Source organism: Loxodonta africana, chromosome X, assembly GCF_030014295.1.
Source record: "Loxodonta africana isolate mLoxAfr1 chromosome X, mLoxAfr1.hap2, whole genome shotgun sequence".
Lineage (NCBI taxonomy): Eukaryota > Metazoa > Chordata > Mammalia > Proboscidea > Elephantidae > Loxodonta > Loxodonta africana.
In genome coordinates, this window is record NC_087369.1 from 23764062 (window position 1) to 23788090 (window position 24029).

General features: G+C 42.7%; 1 protein-coding gene across 4 annotated transcripts in view; it reads left to right on the plus strand.

The window, feature by feature from the left end:
• The window catches only part of PHEX (phosphate regulating endopeptidase X-linked), a 244095-nt gene that overhangs the window by 114822 nt on the left and 105244 nt on the right, over window positions 1–24029 (plus strand). For all 4 annotated transcript variants that reach the window (XM_064278085.1, XM_064278084.1, XM_064278087.1 and 1 more), the window contains one exon: window positions 15056–15157. In XM_064278085.1, coding sequence (XP_064134155.1) covers window positions 15056–15157 — 102 coding nt within the window. The remainder of the gene's footprint in view (window positions 1–15055; window positions 15158–24029) is intronic.

Below are 24029 nucleotides of genomic sequence, written 5' to 3' on the forward strand. Positions count from 1 at the left end.
TATTATTAGCTACAGCCCAAAGAAAAAGAAAAAGAAAAACAGAAAGATCCCCAAGGGGACACATTTCAGAGGCTCAAGTCCAATGAAAGGCTGCTATTGTTTTATCTACAAAAAAGTTTGTAAAGCAAATGAGTACCGTCAGGAGGTTAGACTTCAGATATTTTTCAAACTTTGATATGCACACAAATTGCTTGAGGATCATGCTGTTAAAATGCGGATTCTGCTTGGGTGCGGAGTAGGACCCAGGAATTTGCATGTCTAACAGGCTCCCAAGGAGCTCTGGTGGCACAGTGGTTAAGTGCTAGGCTGCTAAGTGAAAGGTCGGCTGGTGGTTTGAACACATCAACCACTCCACGGGAGAAAGATGTGGCAGTCTGCTTCCATAAAGATTACAGCCTTGGAAACCCTATGGGACAGTTCTACTCTGTCCTACGGGATCGCTATGAGTTGGAATCCACTCGATAGGAATGGGTTAACAGGTTCCCCCATGTGATGGTGATGCTGCTGATGTTGGTCCAGGGACCTCTTTTGAATAGCAAGAGCTTGGGATCATTCAGCTGTAAACAGTTATCACTGATAATGTTAATAATAATAAAAATAAAAACAAACCCTGGTGATTCATGTGATCAGGTCAGGACAGTTGACTTGGACAGCAATACTCCATTTACCAAAACTGGTTGCATTAGTGGAAGTAACTGTTTAAATTTTCAGACCATTGAAAATTTTTGTAATTCAGTTTGGCTTAAATGGACCATGCCAAATCCTGTGTGAAGGCCTCCAGGGTTGTTTGTTTTGCTGAACTATTTAGTTTTCCTTTGAAAACTGGGACCTAGATTCCTCCATGGAATTCCCTGCTTCTCCTCAATATCCCTGTTTAGAGTGTCTATAGAGCCTCTTAATGGTGGGGCTGGCCCAAGTGCCTCTGGTTGGTACTGGTACTTGTATTACGGAGGGTGAATGGGGGAGAGCAATTCACTGTGAGGCTTCCTTTGTAGAGGAGAAAGTATTTTCCCCTGTAGATATCTGGCTCTTACTAACGACAGATTTAAACACTTACGTACCAGAATGTTCTTCCTTTTCACTAGGGAACGCATAATTCCATGCTATTATTTCTTTATGACTTCCCTTGTGCAAGCATGTGTGTGTGCACATGCACTCCCCACACACAGACACACAGATTCACTCACTCACTCACTCACTCACTCTCTCTCTCTCTCTCTCACTCTTTCCCTTCCTCTCTCACTCCCGCTCATTCACTCACACACAACTATGGGATACTTGCCTATTTAGTTAGAAATGGGAAGGATAGTGTGTAAAAAGCCCTTCAATAGAAAGCCACTGAGAGAGGTCAGATAGACCAATCTTCTGCCTTTCAGTGGAACAGGGCTTTAACCCCTGTAGGATGGCTACAAGCCTTACTAGCACTTGAGGGACAGGCCAGTAGAGTGAGAGTAGGGAGTTGCAGAACTCTATGGGCAGTTGTCTTTGTGGTCTAAATTAGCACTGTCCAACAGAGCTAGAATGTGACCCACATAAAAAAGCCCAGTGCCGTCGAGTCGATTCCGACTCATAGCGACCCTATAGGACAGAGTAGAACTGCCCCATAGAGTTTCCAAGGAGCGCCTGGCGGATTCAAACTGCCGACCCTTTGGTTAGCAGCCGTAGCACTTAACCACTATGCCACCAGGGTTTCCTGTGACCCACATATGTAATTTAAAATGTTATAGTAGCCATATTAAAAAAGTATAAAGGAACAGCTGAAATTAATTTTAATAATTATATTTTGTTTCAGCCGGTATATGTAAAGTGTTATCATTTCAACAAGTAATTAATATAAAATTTTAATCTGATAGTTTATATTCTTTATTTTCTACAAAATCTTTTAAATCTCATGTGTGTTTTATACTTATAACACATGTTATTTTGGGCTAATCACATTTCAAGTGTTCAATTGTCACATGTGGCTAAGTGGCTACCATATTGGAGCATGCCAGTTTAAACAGTTGAAGGGGGATCCTTGGAGTTCCACTTGGCAGGGATCAGTCCCTGATGAGAGGGTGCTAGTAGCGAGAACTTGGAGGGTGGGGTTGTTGGTCCCTGACCAACTGCATTTCTTGGAGGGCTCTAATATCAGAGGGGAAGGACTCAAGAACACACCAGGAGCCATGGCCTGGGAACAGGGGTGGGAGTTGGAGTTAGACTGCTACTTGGTGAGGATCTTTTAGGTTCTCTGTGATACCAGGCTTAGGGGAGGAGACAAATTCCAGACTACTCTGAGGTAAGCAGTGTAGGTTTGGCTCTCATTGGCTGAGAGATTGGGTGGGATGGAGTCTGCAATTTAAAGATGTTCAGTGCCTTGAAGGTGCTCAGGACTCAGTCAAGCCGAAAGCCAGGGGCCCCAAGCTCAAATACTCCCACAGCCAGTAAGTAACATTAAATAACATGCACTAAAGCTGGCTGGGTGTAGGTACAAACTAGGGCGAGTAAAGTGATGAATGGCAAATGACTCTTGACCTCTGTGTCTGGGACACAATAGTGGTGAACAGGAGTGAACATGGTATCCAGGATTCAGCTGAAACTTAACTCTTGCAGACTGTTTTTTTTTTTTAAATTGTACTTTAGATGAAGGCTTACAGAACAAACTAGCTTCTCATTAAACAGTACACATACTGTTCTATGACATTGGTAGCCAACCCCACGACATGTCAACACTCTCCCATTCTTGAACTTAGGTTCTCTGTTACCAGCTTTCCTGTACCCTCCTGCCTTCTAGTCCTTGCCTCTGGGCTAGTGTGCCCCTTTAGTCTCGTTTTGTTTTATGGGCCTGTCTAATCTTTGGCTGATGGGTGAACCTCAGGAGTGACTTCATTACTGAGCTATAAGGGTGTCTGGGGGCCATACTCTTGGGGTTTCTCCAGTCTCTGTCAGACCAGTAAGTCTGGTCTTTTTTTTTGTGTGTGTGTGAGTTAGAATTTTGTTCTACATTTTTCTCCAGCTCTGTCCAGGACCCTCTATTGTGATCCCTGTCAGAGCAGTCAGTGGTGGTAGCCAGGTGCCATCTAGTTGTGCTGGACTCAGTCTGGTGGAGGCTGTGGTAGGTGTGGTCCATTAGTCCTTTGGGCTAATCTTTCCCTTGCATCCTTGGTTTTCTTCATTCTCCCTTGTTCCAGATGGGGTGAGACCAGTGGAGTATCTTAGATGGTCACTCACAAGCTTTAAAGACCCCAGATGCTACTCACTCATTTTTTTTTGTAAACTATGTTATACCAGTTGAGCTAGATGTTCCCCGAGACCATGGTCCCCAGCCCTCAGCCCAATAATTTGGTCCCTCAGGGAGTTTGGATGTGTCTGTGGAGCTTCCATGACCTTGACTTGGTCAAGTTGTACTCCACCAACTGTTTTCTTGCAGGAACGCAGGCCCAGGGTTGCTAGATTCTGTTTTTTCTTTTTCCTAGAGAAGCTAGAAATCTGGAATTCTATGTGAAATCTCCCAAATGTTAAATGATGGCCAATACCATTTAGGCCAAAATAAACATGTCCTGGGGATACCATTTTGTAACTTTACATTAACTGTCTGTCTCTCTATCCAATCTTCTGAACCAAAAATCAGAACCTTGCCTGTCAGAGGACTTAATTTTTTAAATCTCACTTAGAGGAAGGTCATGCATAATTTAAAAGTACATCATATGAGCTAAACTTTTGTGGAAAGTTACATAAAGGGTATGAAAGTGGGATTCCCCCAGAGAATCCATGATGTATTGTCACTATAAAGACAGATGGTGATCTCCTCCCATTTTTACAAGCCCTAATCCAAATGCTTGTGATTTAAATGACAGGAAAGAGGATTAGGTGTGTGGGTTGTCTAAAGTTATAGTTTGCTATTTTTCTTTTCCATTTCCTTTTTATAATTTATGATAGTTTACATCTGTAATGTATGAGTAAATACCCCAAGTAGATATCCACATCCGTGGAGGGCAAGTGAAGATCTTGATGATAGCTAGGAATTGGATTGTCACCATGGACCTAATGTGATTGTGATTGTCAGGATAAAATTTTTTTAAAGCTTGGTGATGATAATAATAGTAGCTAATTTTTACTAAGGTCTAACTAGGTGCCTGGCACTATTCTAGGTGCTTTCAATGTGTTAACTCATCCAATCCTCACAATAGCCCTGTAACTGCTGTTACTGTCTAAATTTCCAGATGAGAAAACTGAGGCCCAGAGAGTTTAAGTAATTTCCTGAAGGTCATACAGCTTGAAAATGGTTTAGGTAGGGTTCAATCTCAAATAATCTAGCTCTAAGCCAATGGTTCACTCCCTGACCTCTCTCTGAAAAACACTTGAATCGTCACCAATTTTATGACTGGAAGGAGGAGACCAGAGACTTCTTAGTGGCTCATCTTGTAGTTAATTCACCCTTATCAGGAAGTTATTTATTCTAATATTATTCTAACATTAAGAGTATTATAATATCTTGGTAAATATTCTAATTCTAAAATTATTATAATAAAAATAAAAGGTACATATTTCCTTTTTTCTTAGCAGCTACTGTTAGGGAACAGGTTTTACTTCTAGTTTTTCAACATTTTAGAGACAAACACAGTGAGAACTTAATTCGAATCCAACAAATTGAAAATGTATTTTGTGTTCATATAATTTTTAGAAGGAAGAGAGAAACAAGAAACAAGCTGATTATCAGAGATTTAATCCAAGAGTAACTTTCCGGGTATATCTTTGGCTCAGTGTGCACACTGAGCTCAATTTCCAGTATTTTCTATATACATCTTTCTAAAGAGTAATCCCTAATGTTTGGAATGGTGACCCCAAGGCTCTGTAAGTTTTTTCACCAAAAGCATTTTTTAAAAAAGAATTATTTATTGTTCTTTAGTAAGGCAGAGATGCAAACATATGCATCAAAGAACAATTTTCTATTGTGTGTTGATGCAAAAGTTTTTCTGCTTTAGCTACAGTTTCTAGAAAATTCAGATAAATTGGAGTGCCCATTTGAACATTTTGGCTGAGCTAAGTTCTTCTATATTAAATCATATCTTATTTATTTCATTATAGACACTGTGTCCCCAAACTACTTATTTTTATTCATATAGCTGAACTCTGCCAATAGGCACTTTCTGCTGTTCCCTCAAATTTTCTTGAGTTTTTGTTATAGAACGAACCATGAGATCAAGGCTAAAGTCACTGGCCTCTTATTATATATTAATACATTCTATATACCAAAGGTTAATCTAGTTGAGGAGGAACACATCTTTTATTAAACTCCAGATTTAGATTTTATTAAGTGAAGAATTAAAGCCTTACTATGTAAAACAATTCGCTAATTTCTCCTGCACTCTAGTAGCTTATTCTTTTTTCCCTTTATGATGGACATTGTTCGTGTCCCAAGTAAAGCTGTGAATGACCTAGAGTCTCTTTCATTTTTCTGAGCGGGTCTGCATGAGCAATTCCAGTAGTAATTCTTATCCTAAGAACAGGTTTCTCCTTCCACCCCATCCTGCCGCAGCTGGTGCTGAGGACTTAAATACCCACATGGATCCATTTGCAGTGCTGGAGTTTGAACGTGCAACCTCCAAACACTAGGAGTTCACCTCATTAGTGAGCTAAGATAATTGAATTGATGTACTGCCATTAATATTCTTTAAGTTCTCCAATTCCCCTGTCCACTGTTTCTCTCGGTGGTTGAGAAAATGAGATGTAGCTATAACGTTGGTGGCAGAAGTCATATGAAAGTCAGTCACATGCATTATAGCAATGCCCTTATACTGAAGGCTTCTGTGTTCCTTTCAGATACTGCTACTCACAAGGGTTACTCTCAGTAAGACCGTTGTACCGATAATGATAAAGGTCCCTTTGACACAAGTCATGTAAAGAAAGGCCCCTCTCTCTAGCTATCAGATGTACCTGTTTCTGTTTTTCTGGTAAATGGTATCAGTTATTATTATTAAGATCATTTTCTCTTGGTCTTTGCCGAAGACCTCTCTGAAGGGGTTTAAAGGGCTTTTTAATATAATTATAAAATATTGACCTTATATAGAAATTATATCCAGTTTTCTGCAAAGTTGCGTTAGTATCTCATAGCCCAGCTCTGCTCTTACCCATCTGGGCAAGTTAGTTAACCTCCTTGAGCCTCTGTTTTCCCATCTATACATGGTGCAAGAGTTGTCTATTGCTGCAGTAATGCTGCATAACAATCACAAACCCTCACTGGTATTAAATAATAAGCAATTATTGCTGTTGCATCTGGAGTTAGTTGTTGGTCACCTAGGCAGCTCTGCTTATTTTGGCTAGGCTTGTGCAAGGGTCGGCCCATCTAGGCTGGGTTTGGCAGAAGTGAGGGGGATGACTCGGCTCTGCTCCACATGTCTCTCTCCTTCAGCTGGCTAGCCTGGACATGTTCTCCTAGTGATGGCAGAGGTATAAGAGAGCAAGTGGAAAAATGTCAGGCCTCCTGAGGCCCAGGCTCAGAACTGGCATAATGTCATGGCTTCAGTCTGTTGGTCAAATCAAATCCCAAGGCCAGTCTAGATTTACAGGGTGGGGAAATAGAGCCTGCATTTTGAGTGAGAGGCAGGGCTATAGGGAGGGGGAAGAATGGGAACCAGCATTGCAGTGTATCACAAAAGGGGTGAAAATAGTACCTACTTCATTAGTTTATTAAAAAAAAAAAACAAAACTAAACCCATTGCCATTGAGTCAATTCTGAAATACTCCATGTAGAGGGCTTTGTACACCGCCTGGCTCATAGTAAATGCCCAGTGAATCTTAGTTATTGTCATTAGTTGTGCCATGCCTAATGTTAATAATAAAGATAGATCATCCCGTCAAAGTCCTAGCATGGACTGTGGCAACTCTCCTGCACTGGGATTGCCTCTTTCTAATTCATCTTAGAAAGAGTGAGAATGAGGGACATGCTTGGGGGGCTTTGCTGTTGCTAGCTAGTCCCCCATATGAGCCCTGGTGGCACAAATGGTTAAACGCTCAGCTGCTTAGGAGTTTGAACACACCAGTGGCTCCGTGGGAGAAAAGACCTGGCAATTTGCTCCCTTAAAGATTACAGCCTAGGAAGCCCTATGGGGCCGTTCTTCTCTGTTCTATAGGGTCGCGATGAGTTGGAATCAACTTGATGGCACACAACAACAGTCACCCACACATACCTAATGTAGTAGCTCTCAGTTGGGATAAAGATTCTTTTAATGCTAGTGCCCTGGCCACGTTCCAGAACCTGCCCTATCATTTAATGCTAAGTCTGGCTCATAGGAGAGTCTCATGAAACCACTCAAGGAGCCAAATATAATTTCTACAACAGGTCCAGGTTTCACAACTCTCTATGGGCTAAATCTTGTTACAACAAATGTCATCAGACCCCAATCCTGACAGCTCATTTTAGGCAACCTTTGGTAAAATGACATCCAGCAAAACAAGTAATTTAGATAGCTCTTTAGGAATTCTTTTAAAAGTAAGTGTGGACACTACTCTTGCCCTTGTCCTTGAGCACAATGCCATGATGATGACACATTTGGTCCATATTTCTTGTTTGTTTTCTACATCTCTGGGTAGCATTGGATGCTCTTGCCACATATTATTGGCCACAGTCTTGTCAAGCTGGTTGGATCAGACCTGTGAAATGTATAGGCAATGTGAAGGCCCTGTATTGGAAATTTGTTCAGCAAAAGAAAGCACTTATGCTCTTCCAATAGATCTGAATTTTGGAAGTGAATAGGCATGTTTACTTGCTGTGAGGAGTTCACCACAGCCAAAGGCTGAAACATGGTGAGGCTGGTTGACTTAGAAATCTTGTTCTGGTCTCTGATCCATTCCCTCTTAGAGGTGGGGAGGTAGGAAACAAGAAAAGACAGTGGGTTATAAAAATAGAACACCATCTATATGTTCCTATCTAGTAAAATATCATTTTATTCCTTATTTCTCCCACCCTGGTCTTATAGATATGGTTTTTGGTAAAAAAAAAAAAAAAAATTTAAAAGGACATGCTAAATTCCTACACAATTAGGCTAACATATTTTGAGGAGACTGGGATCCAGATAACTTCATTTTCTTTTGCCAACATGTTGAATAGCTATGCAGATTTGATAATCCTAACAAACTGGCGTGATTTTTTAAATTAGCTCCCTGATTTCTCTTTTTGACTTGACTGCCAGAAATCTCAGCATTTTCTAACTATCTTTAGTTTTCCTGGCTTAATCACCTTTCCCACTTCAATATGGGTCTCTTCTTTACTTCTTATTTTAATGCCGTTATATTTTTATCTGGAGCCAATTCAAACTCATTTTTAGAAATAGTCACAGTCTACTGAATGAATATTTAATATTTATTAGTGCACTGATTTATTTAATATCTATATTTCTAGTAAAGTGACGATTGCCAGAAGAAAAGTTTTTTGGAACCCCCCGAGATTGAAGCCTCTTCCTTCAGGGTTAACCACATAAATTATTGACAATGATTCCATTCTTCACATTCACTAATCAAGTGGTTACAACTCAGTCAAGTGGTTACAGCCCTGTAGTTTCATGAGACTCTCCTATGAGCCACACTTAGCATTAAATGATAGGGCAGGTTCTAGAGTGTGGCCAGGGCACTAGCATTAAGTGGTGAACTCCCCACAGCAAGTAAACCCTACAATGGGAAGCCTGGATACTTTTTTTATGTCATACTCTATTAAGTTATTACTTATAACTCCTAAATATATCAAAGAGGAAAGCCTACTAACGTGCTTTTTAAATAAGAATCTTTATTAAAATGATGTTAGTTTAAGACTGATGCCCACAACCTTGAAGACTTTTTTCCTTTCTTCTCGTTTTCAGAATGCCATCAGCCTATAATTATTTCTACCAGATATTTTGTTATATGTATATCTCAGTCCATCCTTAGTCCTCTGTCCTGGTACCACGGTGGCATCACCCGTCTCAGAATGGACTGGGCCAACTTACTGAGTCATTAGATTTCCACTTAAGTTTGTATTTGGATGCAGGCTGCAGTCAGTCCAGAGACATTTGATGTGATCCTTTCCCCCAATTATAAATTTGCAACCCACTGATGGCTTCCCTAGATGGATTCAGGCTTTGAATTACTAAATTGGGATAGGTGTCTCTTTTCAAAAATGACTGGGTATAAAAAGGGTCCCATGCCCCTTTTCTTTTTCCAACCCAGACTATTAAATTTCCCTTTCATATTTAAATAATCTCAAATTATCAGTATTAGTTTGGCAATATTTTCTCTTTCTACTGCTGGAATAATTGTTATACATTTAGCTTAAATAAGAGATGTTTAATTCAATTTCAGTTCTTTGCTAAGTACCCACTGAAGCCGTCTGAAAAGCATAAATCAACCAACTTGTGTTCAGTGAGCATCTGCTATATGTCAGTATTAGGCCAGGTCGACATAAGATACGAAATCATAAAACTGTCCCATAAATTTGCAGAACAATTTTTGGTTTGCTTGTATATCATCTATGATCTCATTTAATCTAAATCATGGTTCCTGTTCTCAAAGTTTACAGATCTTGTTGGGGAGACCAAGTAAATATACACGGAAAGGCAATGAAACGCACACCTGTGTTGTTCTGATTATAAGCCTAACAGGAATTCAGGGAGAGGGTTGGAGGTATCTGGGATTCATGAGTGCGGTAGGATTTCAGTTGGCCTTGTAGGATTTCTTTATTGCCAGAGACAAAGCTTTGAAGGAAACTAAAATGATCAGGGAGGTGAACTCACCTTTCTTCTCAAAGTGTCATTGGCATAAAAAAAAATCCTTTCAAATGCATTAGGAGGGTCATCTTGACCAATTTGTAGAAAACACAAAATTTCTATGTCCATGTGATGGGAGAAAGGGTTAAAGAGAGTTCAAAAGAGGAGAGGGTGAGAGAGTTTATAATTTCCTAAGATAGGAGAATCTCCTTTAAAGAAAAAAAGCCTACAATGGAAGGGTAACATGTCCATGTGTATACTTGTGTGTACTCACTGGTATCTGATATAGAACACTTGGGGCAAAGTCCTGGGGTACAAAGAATGAAGAGGGGAACCCAATTTTAGATCACACTGGTTAAGGAAAAGAACTAACAATTGCCCATAGACCAACCAAAAGAACCGTATTTTCACAGGGCGACTCCGTAAATGGGAAGTAGATGCTTAATGAAATGTTGCTATGCCTAGAGAACACTTACATTGAATATGGCAGATTTTTACCATAATAACACTTGAGTTAATTTTTATTTTATATTTTGCTCTTTGACTTTAAAGAAATATTTTCTATGGAGAACTTCACCTTATGACTTCGACTTTAAGTGATTTCTATCAATGTTATATGTTGGCTGGTTGGGATGTTAGGTCGAGGTTTGGTGAAGAAATACTATTTCTCTTTCTCTCTCTCTTTTTTTCTCATTTTAAAATTATTACAGGCTTTTGCTGCCTCAGGGAACATGACTTGACTGAAGGCAAAGTTATTATGTGATGCTGTAGAGTAGTCTGAAGATAAAAATCAGAAGTGTTCAGTGATTTATCTTCCTAGTTCCAGCATGCTAAAATCATTATTTCTCTTATTTGCATTGACATGCCCACCAATGACATTAATCACCTTCAAAGATTTCCCTTGTTCTTGAAGTTTGCTGGCGTAGTTCAGCACCATTTCACAGAAAATGTTATACAATAAATCTTGAAAGTCTGTCCAAAAAAAAAAAAGGAAATTGAGAACCCCTGATGGGGGATGGGGCGGGAGTGTTGGCGCCTGAAAGGGCAAGGGCAAAGACCAACTGAGCCTCATGGGAAAGCAAAAAGTGCAGTTATTTACCGAAGTTTTGACATATATCAGAAGACTGAGCTATCAAAGTATGGATTTAGAGGCAGTGAGGGCAGGGGAGGGGGAGTAGAGGAAGAAAGAAGCTGCATATGAGTAAATGGTTTGTCATTCTTCATCTGGCAGTGGGCTGAAATCTCTTTGCCTCTTTTTTATTTCTATTTGGAATGTCAATTAGCAGGTTAAGAGCTCTGAAAACCTATGCAAAATATGCTTAAAAGTTTAATGAGTTTGATAACTATGATAACACTCAGGAATGGCCAGTAAGGGTCTTATGAAACTAAGTTTCTTAGAGAGAAGTATCTGGAAGGACTCAGCCCCATTTTAACAATAAGTTCATCATAAAAATGCCCCAAAGAAAATAGGAGCAAAGTAACCTTAAGGGTCACCATGCTAAAAAATAAACCAAACCCATTGCTGTTGAGTCCATTCCAACTCATGGTGACCCTATGTGTTGCAAAGTAGAATTGCTCCATAGGGTTTTCTTGGTTGTAATCTTTACGGAAACAGATTGCCAGTTCTTCTGTGGTGCTGCTGGGTGGGTTCAAACCACCAACCTTTAGGTTAGTAGTTGAGCACAAACTGTTTGTGCCAAAGTCCAAGAATTCCAAAATAGATATTTGCCGGTGATCTATTTGACTTGGAGAGTGTTTGTTTCGTTTTACTTATCTAGTTTTTTCTTTTAAAGCATAATGAAAAGCAGGTTAGTTTTTTTTTTTTTGTACTTTAGATGAAGGTTTACAGAACAAACTGGTTTCTCATTAAATAGTTAGTACACATATTATTTTATGACATTAGTTAACAACCCCATGACATGTCAACACACTCCCTTCTCCACCTTGGGCTCCCTATTACCAGCTTTTCTGTCCCCTCCTGCCTTCTAGTCCTTGCCCCAGGGCTGGTGTGCCCCTTTAGTCTCATTTTGCTTTATGGGCTTGTCTAATCTTTGGCTGAAGGGTGAACCTCAGGAGTGACTTCATTACTGGGCTGAAAGAGTGTCTAGGGGCCATACTCTCAGGGTTTCTCTAGTCTCTGTCAGGCCAGTAAGCCTGGTTATTTTTTGTGAGTTAGAATTTTATTCTCCATTTTTCTCCAGCTCTGTCTGGGACCCTCTATTGTGATCCCTGTCAGAGCAGTCAGTGGTGGTAGCTGGGCACCATCTAGTTGTACTGGAACTCAGTTTGGTGGAGGCCGTGGTAGTAGTGGTCCATTAGTCCTTATGGACTAATCTTTTCCTTGTATCTTTAGTGAAAAGCAGATTAATTTTCATATTAAAAAACCCACTGCCATCGAGTAATACCTTATCCCAAATAAATATTTTCCTTCGACAAGTTTGGCTTTTTACTTATTCTTTGTGTGCTTTCTATTAATGGTATATCTTGCCCAGGGTATTGAGAGGCAACCTTTTATTGCCCTCTTTATCCTTATCTGTAAATACCTCTCTTCCTCGAAGTACATTCCTGCTGCCAGGATGCACACTGTGTGTGAAGAAAGAATTCTTTAGAGAAACCTCCCTGTTAACAGAAGGTCTTGCTCCTATTTCATGGAGAAAAACATGCCACTAAACTAGGACTCCCTGAGCCTTCCACCATCTAATCTGTAGATTCTTCTGCATTCCAGTCCACCATTTTATCCTCTTCTCCCCTCACAGTCCTGTTGCCTGTCTAAGATGACTCCTTCTTATATTCGCTGCATCTCATTCCCCTTTGCCTTCCCAGGGACCATTCATATCTTTTCCCTCCTATTTTTTGTTACTTCTTTTTACTGGATTTTTTTCCATTGGTATTTAAACACAGTCAAATCTCTCACATGTTCAATAATAACAACAGTAACAAACATTGCACAAAACCCCAGACCCAAACCCCTCAGGCCCCTCCCTTAATCCTACATCTACTTCTGTCTTTGTTTTCTCCCTTTCCTGGACAGACTCTTTGACTGTGTTGTCCAGACTTGCTGTCTCCACTTGCATCTCATCCCACTGCCATCTGGCTTCTGATCCCTGGGCCCACCTGTTCTTCCAGTGTTCCCATTCATAGAGAATGGTGGCAGCATTCCCCTAGTTGCCTGCACCAAAAACCTGGGGATCAATCTGACTCTCTCTTTCTTCACCTCCCCACATGGAACTAATCACCCGGTTCCATTGATTTGGTCACTAAAGCTCTTTCGCATCAATCCAGCCACTCCTTCCTATACCCCCTTGCCTCTCCTTAGTTTGGGAAAGTAGTATTTCTCTTTTTTTTACACAGAAGGTCATAGGCTGGCAGGTGTGTGTTGCCACATGATGAGGTCATAAACACTTAGGGGTGCTGGGGACTGCACAGGCAAAAGATCTAGTCCTTAGAGATTTCCTTGTCATTTGAACACCCTTCTTCTGTGGGTTTTCTCTTTTAATGGAGACTTCTGCATTTCTCTGTTGGTTCCCTTTCACTTCCCTGGCAGTTTCCTCTGGTTTATGAGGGACACTTCTGTGGCTCCTAGTAGCTCTGAGCTCACAAGCATGTCATTTCAGTTCTGTGGTCAGATCCTGGCTCTGAACCTCGCTACTGTATGAGCTGATCGTTGACTCTCCTGGCTCTTAATTTCCCTCTCTGCAGAATAAGTGGCTTCCCTTGGACCAGTAGTTCTCGACCCTGGATGCACATTATAATCACTTGGGGGAGGTTTTAAAACTCCCCATGCTCAGGTTGCACCTCAGACCAATGACATCAGCATCCTAATGCCCAGGCCTCAGGGTTTTCCAAGCTCCCCCAAAGATCCCCTAAAGATCCCAGTGTTGAGAACTGCTGACTTAAATGACTTAAAGGACCTGTTGTATTCCATCGTCTCATGTTTTTATCATGCCCCAATCCCAAGTTGAGGTTTCTCTACTTTTAATGTTTTTACTTGTTGAGAAGAAATAGCTGTGAAGCTCCCCCCACCCCCTTCCATCTGCTGTTTGTTCTTATTTACATACGATGGAACCCAGCCCACTGATTTACAGCTCTGGTTCCCTTACAACTGTTATTGAACTGAAAACATAGCTGAAAACTTATTAAACAGAAAAAAATTGTTTTGAGCTTCATGCCGACAATTCATTACAGAACCAAGGAAACATTGCAACTTCCTTCCTTCTAGAACTAATGATAATAATTAATCTACAGCATCACAATCCCAAACAAAAATTTTAATTCTCATGCAAAATAACTGGTACTTATTCTTTCTTGGGCATCCCGTTAAGAAACCGAAACATTAATGGTGATGGTTGCCCAACATGGTGAATGTAATTGATGTCACTGAATGGTACTCTTGAAAATAGTTAAAATGGCCAATGTTATATAAATTTTACCACAATAAAAAAATTTTTTTTAAAAAAAAGAAAACCGAAGCATCTCTGCAGGAAAGTAGAGTTTTGAAGGGCTGGCATCCATCAACAGGCAGGGCCTCCTCAGTCTGCTCCTTGGGGGCCTCTGAGGCGAAGTGTTAGCATCTCACTTCCGCCAGTCCTCACTACTGTTCCACAGACACTGGAGGCAAAGCCAGGGCAGCCAATCTCACTGCTTACAGACTTTGGATCAAGTCTTTCAGGAGACATCCTTTCTGTAGCAGCCCCTTTTAGACTAGCCATTTTAATTTGAAATAACTAAATCTTCCCTGAGCTGCGAGGGAGAGAATAGGAGAGTGGGAAGATGATAGAGAATGGCCAAGCATCTGGTTTAACCTCTGGCATTAAATTTGGGAAAGAACTGGGGTCCTGATATAAGTCTGATTTATGTCGGAGAAGTTTCCCTTGGAGTGCTGGCTCTCCCTGCCTCTTTCTCTGTTTATAGTAACTCAGCTGTTCATTTGCTGTCTCCTGCAATTCCTATGCTTTTGCTTGTCTCTCTCAAGCCCCTATTAAACTATTAAAACTAGTTGCCTCCTCAATAAGGGTGGACTAAGTAGCTTCAGACAGATAAGTTATTAGTTAGTCATAACCTATGAGGAATTTTCTTCCCCCATATAATCCTTCTACAACTGGTCCATCAAATTACTATTCTCATGGAAAGAAATGGTTAGTCATCTTCTAATGGTAGGGAAAAAGGGACATTTTTTCTGTAAGAAGACATCCCACTAGAGTATGGAGTCAGGCTGAAAGGAACCTCTTTCCCACTGTGATTAGCATTGAACTATTTTTTGCGCAAGGCAATTTTGGCCCAGAAAACTTGGTCTGAAGCTTCTTGACTTTGACCCTGCCTCTTTGGGTATCTTCTTGTAGATGGAGGAATTGATTGAGGGTGTTCGCTGGGCCTTTATTGACATGCTGGAGAAAGAAAATGAGTGGATGGATGCAGAGACCAAAAGGAAAGCCAAAGAAAAGGTAAGAATTCCTTTCAATGAAAAAAATACAACTTTTGGTTTAATGGATTTTCATGCTTGCCGTTGACCATGTAGCAGATATATTGACTGAGCTGCTGACTCTTAATGACTCCAGAGTTAGGTGTCTGTTTTTGGATGAATCCATAGATTTCATCTCCAGGTGGTAAGAAAAAATAAGATCTGACTTTTCCTTTTTTCTAGTTGCATTTTCAAACACCTTGTAATTTAGCCTTTCCTTCTCTCCTAATTGCTGTCTTTAAGAGTCACATGGCTTGCTGCCCAGTGAATTTTGCCATAAACCATCATTAGATATGGCAGAATGCAGAGCAGTGGGGAGTTTTGGGGAGCAGCTGGCAGAAGAGCCCTCAAGACGTAAAGAAGAAGAAAAACCTGTATTGGCTGTGTGTCCTTCTGTTCTGCGCGTGATGTGTGCAAGTGTCCTCAGGCAAATCCTTCCCTGTAACCAAGCAGATCTACTTTCTAACCCATCATTTTGCACAAATGACCCAAATAGCATGCTTATAAACTGCTGAACAATGGTAGACCATTGTGTAGGAATACAAAAATATTTCCTAATAGAAATGGACACTTCTTGGCCTTGTCAAATTTTCTGGTTCTATGCAACAAGATAAGGGAATAAACGAGAAAAGCATTAGCAGCCATGATGTTTAAAAATAAAGAATGGGACCCATCTTGAATTCCAGGTATTCTGATGGAGCCAGAGCTCAAGTGGGTAGGGAACACCTGCTACACACTTAGCGGTTGCCACTCTGCAGGGAAATTCTGAAATTAGGAGCATCTTTTCTGGAGAGTGGCGTTTTCTAAACTTTCCTGATGATAGCCAACACCTGGGGTGCCTGGACATTACAGAGCTTCTGCAGCCCTCCCCAGCACAATCTGATTTAGTAGCTCAAAGGTGCAGCCTGAACATTTGTGATTTTCGACAGTCTTTCTGGTGATTCGTTTCACTAGGCAAGCCCCGGGAACACTGCTTAGAGTTGTACTTTCTGTTTTGCCTGAGCACAAATATTTGTGCCTTATGGTCAAGAATATTGAATATTCCACGGACTGCCAAAAGAATGAACAAATCTGCCTTGGAAGAAGTACAACCAGAATGCTCCTTAGAGGCAAGGATGGCGAGACTGTGTCTTACATACTTTGGACATGTTGTCAGGAGGGATCAGTCCCTGGAGAAGGACATCATGCTTGGCAGAGTACAGGGTCAGCAGAAAAGGGGAAAGACCCTCAACGAGGTGGATTGACACAGTGGCTGCAACAATGGGCTCAAGCATAGCAAAGATTGTAAGGATGGCGCAGGAGCGGGCAGTGTTTCGTTCTGTTGTGCACAGGGTCACTATGAGTCGGAACCAACTCAACGGCACCTAACAACAACAACAACAATATGGTCAAGAAACAAAGAGGGTGACGTTGTAGGAAGGCTTGGCCATGTTGAAATGGGAACGTATGGAGAATTAGCAAGGATATTTTCTAGAGCTTTACTTCCCCCCACTGAAGGATAAACATTACCATACATATTTATGTCAATAGACATGAAAAGCCTGTTGAGTGTTTATAGTGAAGAAAGAACTTGGGTAGGGGTGGGGGAGAAATTGGAGGAAGACAAAGGGTAAGTTTGACTGTTTTTTTCCCCTCGAAAATCTGTCAAATGCGTCTTAAGTCACGTGAGACACAAGCTGATGAGGGCAGGAGCATGCGGGCTGTGATGGGAAGCTCTCCAGGTGGTAATGAAACTTTCGGCACCAACATGTTTTTTTTTGCAGGCTTCCTTTATTTGCCAAGCGATATCTAGAACACAATGTGTCTTGGACTGGGGCAGTTGAAAGCTCAGTGTGTTAAAAACAAACAAACGAACCAACAACCCATTGCTGTGGAGTCAATTCTGATTCATAGAGACCCTATAGGACTGAGTGGAACTGCCCCATGGGGTTTCCTAGGCTGTAATCTTTACAGAAGCTGACTGCCACATCTTTCTCCTGCAGAGAAGCTGGTGGGTTCGAACTACTGACCTTTCAGTTAGCATCCAAGTGCTTAACCACTGCTCCACCAGGGCTTCTCTTAGTGTGTTAGTGGCTCTTTACCCTAGTCTGACTCCTTGTGGGATGAGGGAAGATGAGTATGAATGAGTGCAGGGCCACCAGTGTGGAGGAGTGGTGAGGGGTGTGTGTGTTATGAACAGATGGATGGATGCCAGGGGAATGTTCTGAGAACTGTGGACTGTTCTTTGGTAAGTATGGGCTGTGATCGCCTCAGGGAGATCTGCTGAGTTGCATAAGGAATTAGGTGCCCTTAGAGTGGGCCTTCTAGGCAAGTAGCCCATGAGTTCTCCTCGAAGGAAGACTATTCTTAGTCCTTGTATTAGATGTGTTCCTGTTTGCCCCCTGAGCTGCTCTCCGGTCTTATATTTTATTTTGATGAGAGCTGGCACTTTTTCTTCTAAAAGTACTCTTTGAACGCTGCTTTCTTTGAGCCGAGTCCAACCTGCCAGGGACGCTGCTAGTTCCTTGACAGGTGCAAATATCAAAGGCAATTGTCCTACTGGATCTCAACAGGTCCCCCCAAGTGTTTCCTGTAGTTCTGAGTTCACAGCATTTACTTTTAATGAAAGGCAAGAAAGAGGGATGTTGTCCAAGAACCTCTAGCAGTTCTCTGAGGTGGGTGCTGCCCTGGACCCCAGAACCTGTATTTTCTTTTTCAAAATTAAATTAACATGCAGTTCTTGAAATGACCTCTGGGTGGAGCTCATAGTACTCACAAAGACAACATTCAGCAAGCTGAAGGCTTCCATGCAGGTTTCTGCTTCTGGGGTTGTTTTTGAAAAAAAATTTTTTTCTTGCCCTTTTTCTCTGCTGTCCTCGATTTGATTGCCTTTTAATAGTCAACAAGAAAAGAGTCTCTGCTCCATAATTCCTTGACTCTTCGATGGAAATCTCTGACTATCTTAGGGCTTTGTCTTTCTGATACCGAATTACCCCTGCATTAAGCCAGGATATGCCAGCATTGGAAGTGGAGGTGAATAATTTGCCTGTTCTTCCTGGTATGACTTGGCACTGTTTTTTGGGCATGTGTTGTATGCAGTATATCACCCAGGCGGAAGATTTCTCATCAATAATAGTGCCCACACTGGGCCAATGCTGAGTCACTTGGCAACCCATTGGGAAAGCTGGAAAAATGTTCCGATTTGAGAGGGAGAGAAGCGTTTCTTTTCCTCACCGAGAAGCTCTGGACTGCAGGTAATTGCAGTGCCTCCTAAGAGGTGTTAACCTTAGCATTCCCTCATGATGGGCCTCCTGGATGCACAGGGGTTCAGGTCCCTGCGGTGGTCTGAGGCCTACCACCTTGGCTCCTGTGACAGTGACCCTGGGCTCAGGATGGAAGTGTCTGGCTGTGGCTTTGTTGTGCTATTCACAAGGGGTGAAGACTGTCAAAGATAAACGAGGACGCTCTGCTCCTGTGAAGGGTAAATTTGTTCCATCTCTCTGCCTTTTCCCACTCCTCTCTTAAGACGTCATGAATGGTTTTGGGTTGGGAAACTGATGATGTCTGTTTCAGCTGGAAATTCAGTGTTGTGAAATAAGCACCACTTTTTCTTTGGGATTGTATGTTCCCTGCAAGCATGAACTCTTCTTGTCAACAAGCAGCAGAGGACAGGAGGCCTGTCACTTGCCTGGTCATAATAGCTGTTGAATGAGTGTAAGGTTGAATAGAAGAATTGTTTGGCGGGGAGGGGGGGGTGTCTTTGACAGCATTTGCCTTTCCCAGAGCAGACGTGGAGTATCTCAAGGTCACTCCATGACTCTGAGGCCTGGCAGGAGAGGCACATGGCACACCTTCCTTTGGCTGCCCTGGCAGCTGGAGCAGGGTTTCTGCTGGAGGCCAGGCCTGGGTCCTATCCGGAGCAGCAGCTTCCTGAACTTGTTAGTTCCCAGCTGGGTGTGATTAAGGAGCCAACACCTGGATCCTTTTCGAAACTTTTTTTTTTATACTCTTTGCCGAAGACCTAAACTTGCCAGGCCACACCCAGAGAAAAATACCAGGATAGGGAGACAGCGTCCAAAGCATGCTGGGAGTTTAAGTGCCCTTAACCTTGGCCATAGCAGGTGCAGTGGGCTCCCAAGAAATCTGCTGGGTGGTCTCAACTGCATAAGCATGTGGCTCCCAGGCACAGGCTTTGAGGGAGGTGGGAAGAGCTTTCTTGTAGTGGGCAGAACAGAAGTGTAGTCCACCTCCTTGGTGTTGTCTCTAAGCTCTGCCCAATCCTAGGGCCTTTCCCCCAGGTATACCGTCTTGTACTGACCCCACCACATCCCCTAGCCCAGAGTTCTCAAGGTGCAGTCCACAGACCAGCAGCAGCAGCATCACCTGGGGACTTGTTAGAGGTGCACGTTTTCAGCCCACTCCAGGCCTGCTGAGTACTGTGTGTTAACAAGACTCCAGGTGTTTGTGATGATGCTCAAGTGTGAGAACCACTGCCCTTGCTCTTACCATTTCCCTGCACAGCTGATTTCCCATAGCCAGCACCTCCATTTTGCCCAAAAGCTCTCTCTTGCCTGCTTTGTCACTCACAGAGGGCCCACAGTCCCAGGGAATTAACACCAGCTCCTTAGCAGCCCTCACCCAAAGACAGATGGGAGTTGGGGAATGAATACATGCCCCAGCCCATTCCTCGCTCTAATGGGACGACCCTGAAGTGTGTTCCACATGGCCTCCTGTGTTTCCCCAGTGGGATGAAATGCCAGTAGCTCGCTCGCAGTGATGACTGGCTTGATAAGACACCCTTCCTTTCCCCTCTCACTTCCCCAGTCACCTGCTGGTGTTGATTTCACCTCCCAAATAAACTAGGTGCACTGGAATCCTTGTCAGGGGTCTGCTTCTGGGGGAGCCCAGATTAGGACACAGACCCTGTGGTATGCACCCTTTTCATGCTTCCTTGCCTTCCTTGCCTTTCACTGCATCTGGGTGAACCAATTTGCTGCACCTAGAACCAGCTCAGGAAATTTGATTCCACAGACATTTCCAGAACACTGAGGACGTGCCAGGTGCTAGGCCAGAAGCTGTGGATTTGGAGATGATCAGCTGCTGTCCCTTTTCTTCAGGGGCCTTCATACTCCTAGGAGTGCACAGAAGTGATATGGGTGCAGGGCAGATGGGGAAGAGTGTCTGTTAATGTGATGGAAGCACAAAGTGGTCCTGTGAGTCTAGGGGAGGAAGCCTCTCAGGAGCTTGAGCAGGCTGCGTGTGGGCACCTGATGGAGTACCGACTCTGTCCCTCCCTCCCTGTCCTTGCAGCCTGTGGGTGAGGCCTCCCCTCTGCTCTCCCTTACTGGCTAATTCCAACAACTCCACCCATCAGCTGTCACTTTCCTTTTTGTACCCTCACTCCCGCTTCACCTCACGTATTCATTTTAAATTGTTTGGTAAGAAGCGAACGGAAGGGCTTTTGTCAAATTGTCTCCTGCCCTTCCCTGTTAACAGATTCAAGCATGTTTACATAACTGCTCGAGAATGTAGTCACCCAGGTTCCTGAATCCACTTCAGCACTCACCTAGGGACCCTGGCTCACCCAGGAACACTGACAGCCTGTGTGTGTGTGTGTTCGTGCGCGCGCGTGTGTGCATGCGTGTGTGTGCGTGCGCGCGCGCGTGTGTGTGCGTGTGCGCGGGTGTTTGCGCGCGCACATGCGCGCGCTCTCTGCCGCCTCTGGATCTGTGGCTCACACACGTCATCCTGAGCTTGCTGTTGCTCTCTGGCTCCATCTCCTGCAGTCTCTGTCTCACACACATACAGCCCAAGATAGTGATTTTCATCCTTTTATCTCCTGTTCACTATTCCTCACTGGCCTCGACAGGAAGTACAGTATAGAGGTCAAGGTTATGGTCTCTGGAGAAAGCCTGCCTAGGTTCAAAGCCAAAATCTACCCCTTATTAGCTGTATGACCCTTTGGAAATTACTTAATCTCTCTGATGCTCAGTTTCTGCATCCGTAAAATGGGTTGATTAGTACTTACCTCAGAGATCTGCTATGAGGCTTAAAGGCAGAGGCAGATTAACCAGTAAGCAAGGTACACACGGGCTTACTTGTGTGTACTAACTAATCTGTAGTGAACACATTCACCTGTTTTTCACTCCATCAAAGATGTGGTAAAACCCCTGTGAAAGTGTTCACTACAGATTAGTAAGTACACACAAATAAGCTCGTGGGTACCTTGCTTATTGGGTAATCTGGCCCTGATAAAGGAGTTAATATACTTAGAGTACTTTGAAGTGTACCCGGAGCAAGAGAAAGTGTCTTCAAATATGTTCAGCTGTTTATTCCAAGCTGCTGTTCTCTGGAACGGGGAGGCTTTGGCTAGATTGATTGGTGAGAGGAGGGAGAAGAAAAGGGAGGCTGAATTTGTGTGTCTGGGTCACTATGTTTTTCTATTGGTTAGGACAATGGGTAACACTTTTACCTCTCAAATACTGTCATGCTCCAGGTCAAAACATTGCCTCTCCTTACCATATCTCACCTTCATTCAACCCAGGCGGGTGCTATAAAAGTGAGCAGCCCCTGCTGAGAGAGCGATGGGAGTACATTGCTTTCCCAATGAACTTTGGAGTCTCTAGTTTTGAAATTTGACATTATCTTTGTGATACACATTTTAAAAACACAAAAGCAAATATTTGGGGTAAGTAGGGATTTGAGGCATATATTTATCAAAGGCACATATTACACCTGATACTTAGTTTGAGTGAATTTAATCTAGTTTTGGTGTCCTAGAGCCTCACATTGGACCAATAAGCAACATCATGATAATCAGAGAAAATATTGAAGTTGTCCAGGGTTTCATTTTACTTGGATCCACAGTCAGCGCCCATGGAAGCAGCAGTCAAGAAATCAAACGATGTATTGCACTGGGCAAATCTGCTGCAAAAGACCTCTTTGAAGTGTTAAAAAGCAAAGATGTCACTTTGAGGACTAAAGTGTGCCTGACCTAAGCCATGTATTTTCGATAAACTCATGTACATGTGGAAGCTGGACAACGAATGAAGAAGACTGAAGAATTGATGCCTTTGAATTATGGTGTTACAGAAGAATATTGAATATACCATGGACTGCCAGAAGAACAAACAAATCTGTCTTGGAAGAAGTACAGCCATTATGCTCCTTAGAAGCAAGGATGGTGAGACTTCGTCTCATGTACTTTGGCCATGTTATCAGGAGGGACCAGTCCCTGGAGAGGAACATCATGCTTGGATAAGCAGAAGGTCAGCGAAAGAGAGGAAGACCCTTAATGAGATGGATTGACACAGTGGCAGCAAAGATGGGCTCAAGCATAGCAATGATTGTGAGGGTGGTGCAGGACTAGGCAGTGTTTCATTCCATTGTACACAGGGTCACTATGATTCAGAACCAACCCAATGGCCCCTAACAACAACAACAGAACCTCACATAAATGTTGTTTTGGGGGATTCTAAAGGTTATCAGTTCTCACACTGAATGTGGATCAGAATTGCCTGGAAGACTTGTTAAAGCAGATTGTTGGGCCCCACCCCCAGAGTTTTTGATTCGGTTGGTCTGAAGGGCCCAGGAATTTGCATTTCTGACAAGTTCTCAGGTGATGCTGATACTGTTGGTCTGGGGACGGCACTTTGAAAGCCACAGTGCTAGGAAATTACAGGTGAAAATTCCTTTACAACAAGGCTGTGTGTCTTAGTTATCTAGTGCTGCTATAACAGAAACACCACAAGTGGATGGGTTTAACAAAGAGAAATTTATTCTTTCACAGTTTAGGAGGCTAGAAGTCTGAATTCAGAGCGCCAGCTCCAGGGGAAGGCTTTCTCTTTCTGTCTGGAAGGCTTTCTTCTGGGGGAAGGTCCTTGTCATCAATCTTCCCCTGGGTCTAGGAGTTTCTTAGCACAGGGACCCTGGTTCCAAAGGATGTGCTCTGCTCCTGGCTCTTCTTTCGTTGTGGTACGAGGTTCCTCTCCTCTGCTTTTTTTCTCTATCCTTTTATCTAAGATAAAAGGTGATACAGGCCACACCCCAGGGAAATTCCCCTTACATGGGATCAGGGCTGTGACCTGAGTAAGGGTGCTGCATCGCACCCTAATTCCCTTACAACTGATTGGCTGGTCACATCAGATCACATCATGGGAGACGATTACATCATTATGTAACTGCCAAACCACTGAGAGTTATGGCCCAGCCAAGTTGACACATTTTTGGGGGCATGATTCAATCCATGACACTGTGAATAGCTGTTTATGAGGTGATTACTTTGTCTTACTCCTTATAGCATCTTTTCGCCATCTCTCCTAGGTGTGTGCCCCGAGTATTGGGACACTCAGAATCCAAGGAGGGCATTCATTCCAGCCTTGCTGTATCTGCTAAAAAGTCTTTCTTGATAGAAATTCAAAGGCTCCTTGTTGCTCATTTGCATCCCTTGACTTCACTCTGTCCTTAGGAACCACCCAGAATAAGTCTTTCACATAAACATCCTTGCAGTATTTGAAGACATTAAAAATGTGTTTCTATTTCAGATGAAACATCCCTAGTATTCCTCACATTAAATTAGCAAACATGATATACCAGGCTATATGTTCTGAATGCTTTTCAAATATTAACTACCTCCATGCCATAATGTCAGTATGAGGTAGGTATGATCATCTTATTTTACAGATGAAGAAATTGAAGCGCAGAGAGGGTAAACATAGCGTGATCCCAGGCAGTCTGATTTCAGAGTCTGTGCTTTTATCCTCAACGCCAATGGTTCTCAAAGTGTGGTCTTTGGACCGGCAGCATTGGCTTCACCTGGGACGTGGAAATTACTGGTCCCACCCTAGATGTATAGAATCAGAAACTCTGGGAAGGGA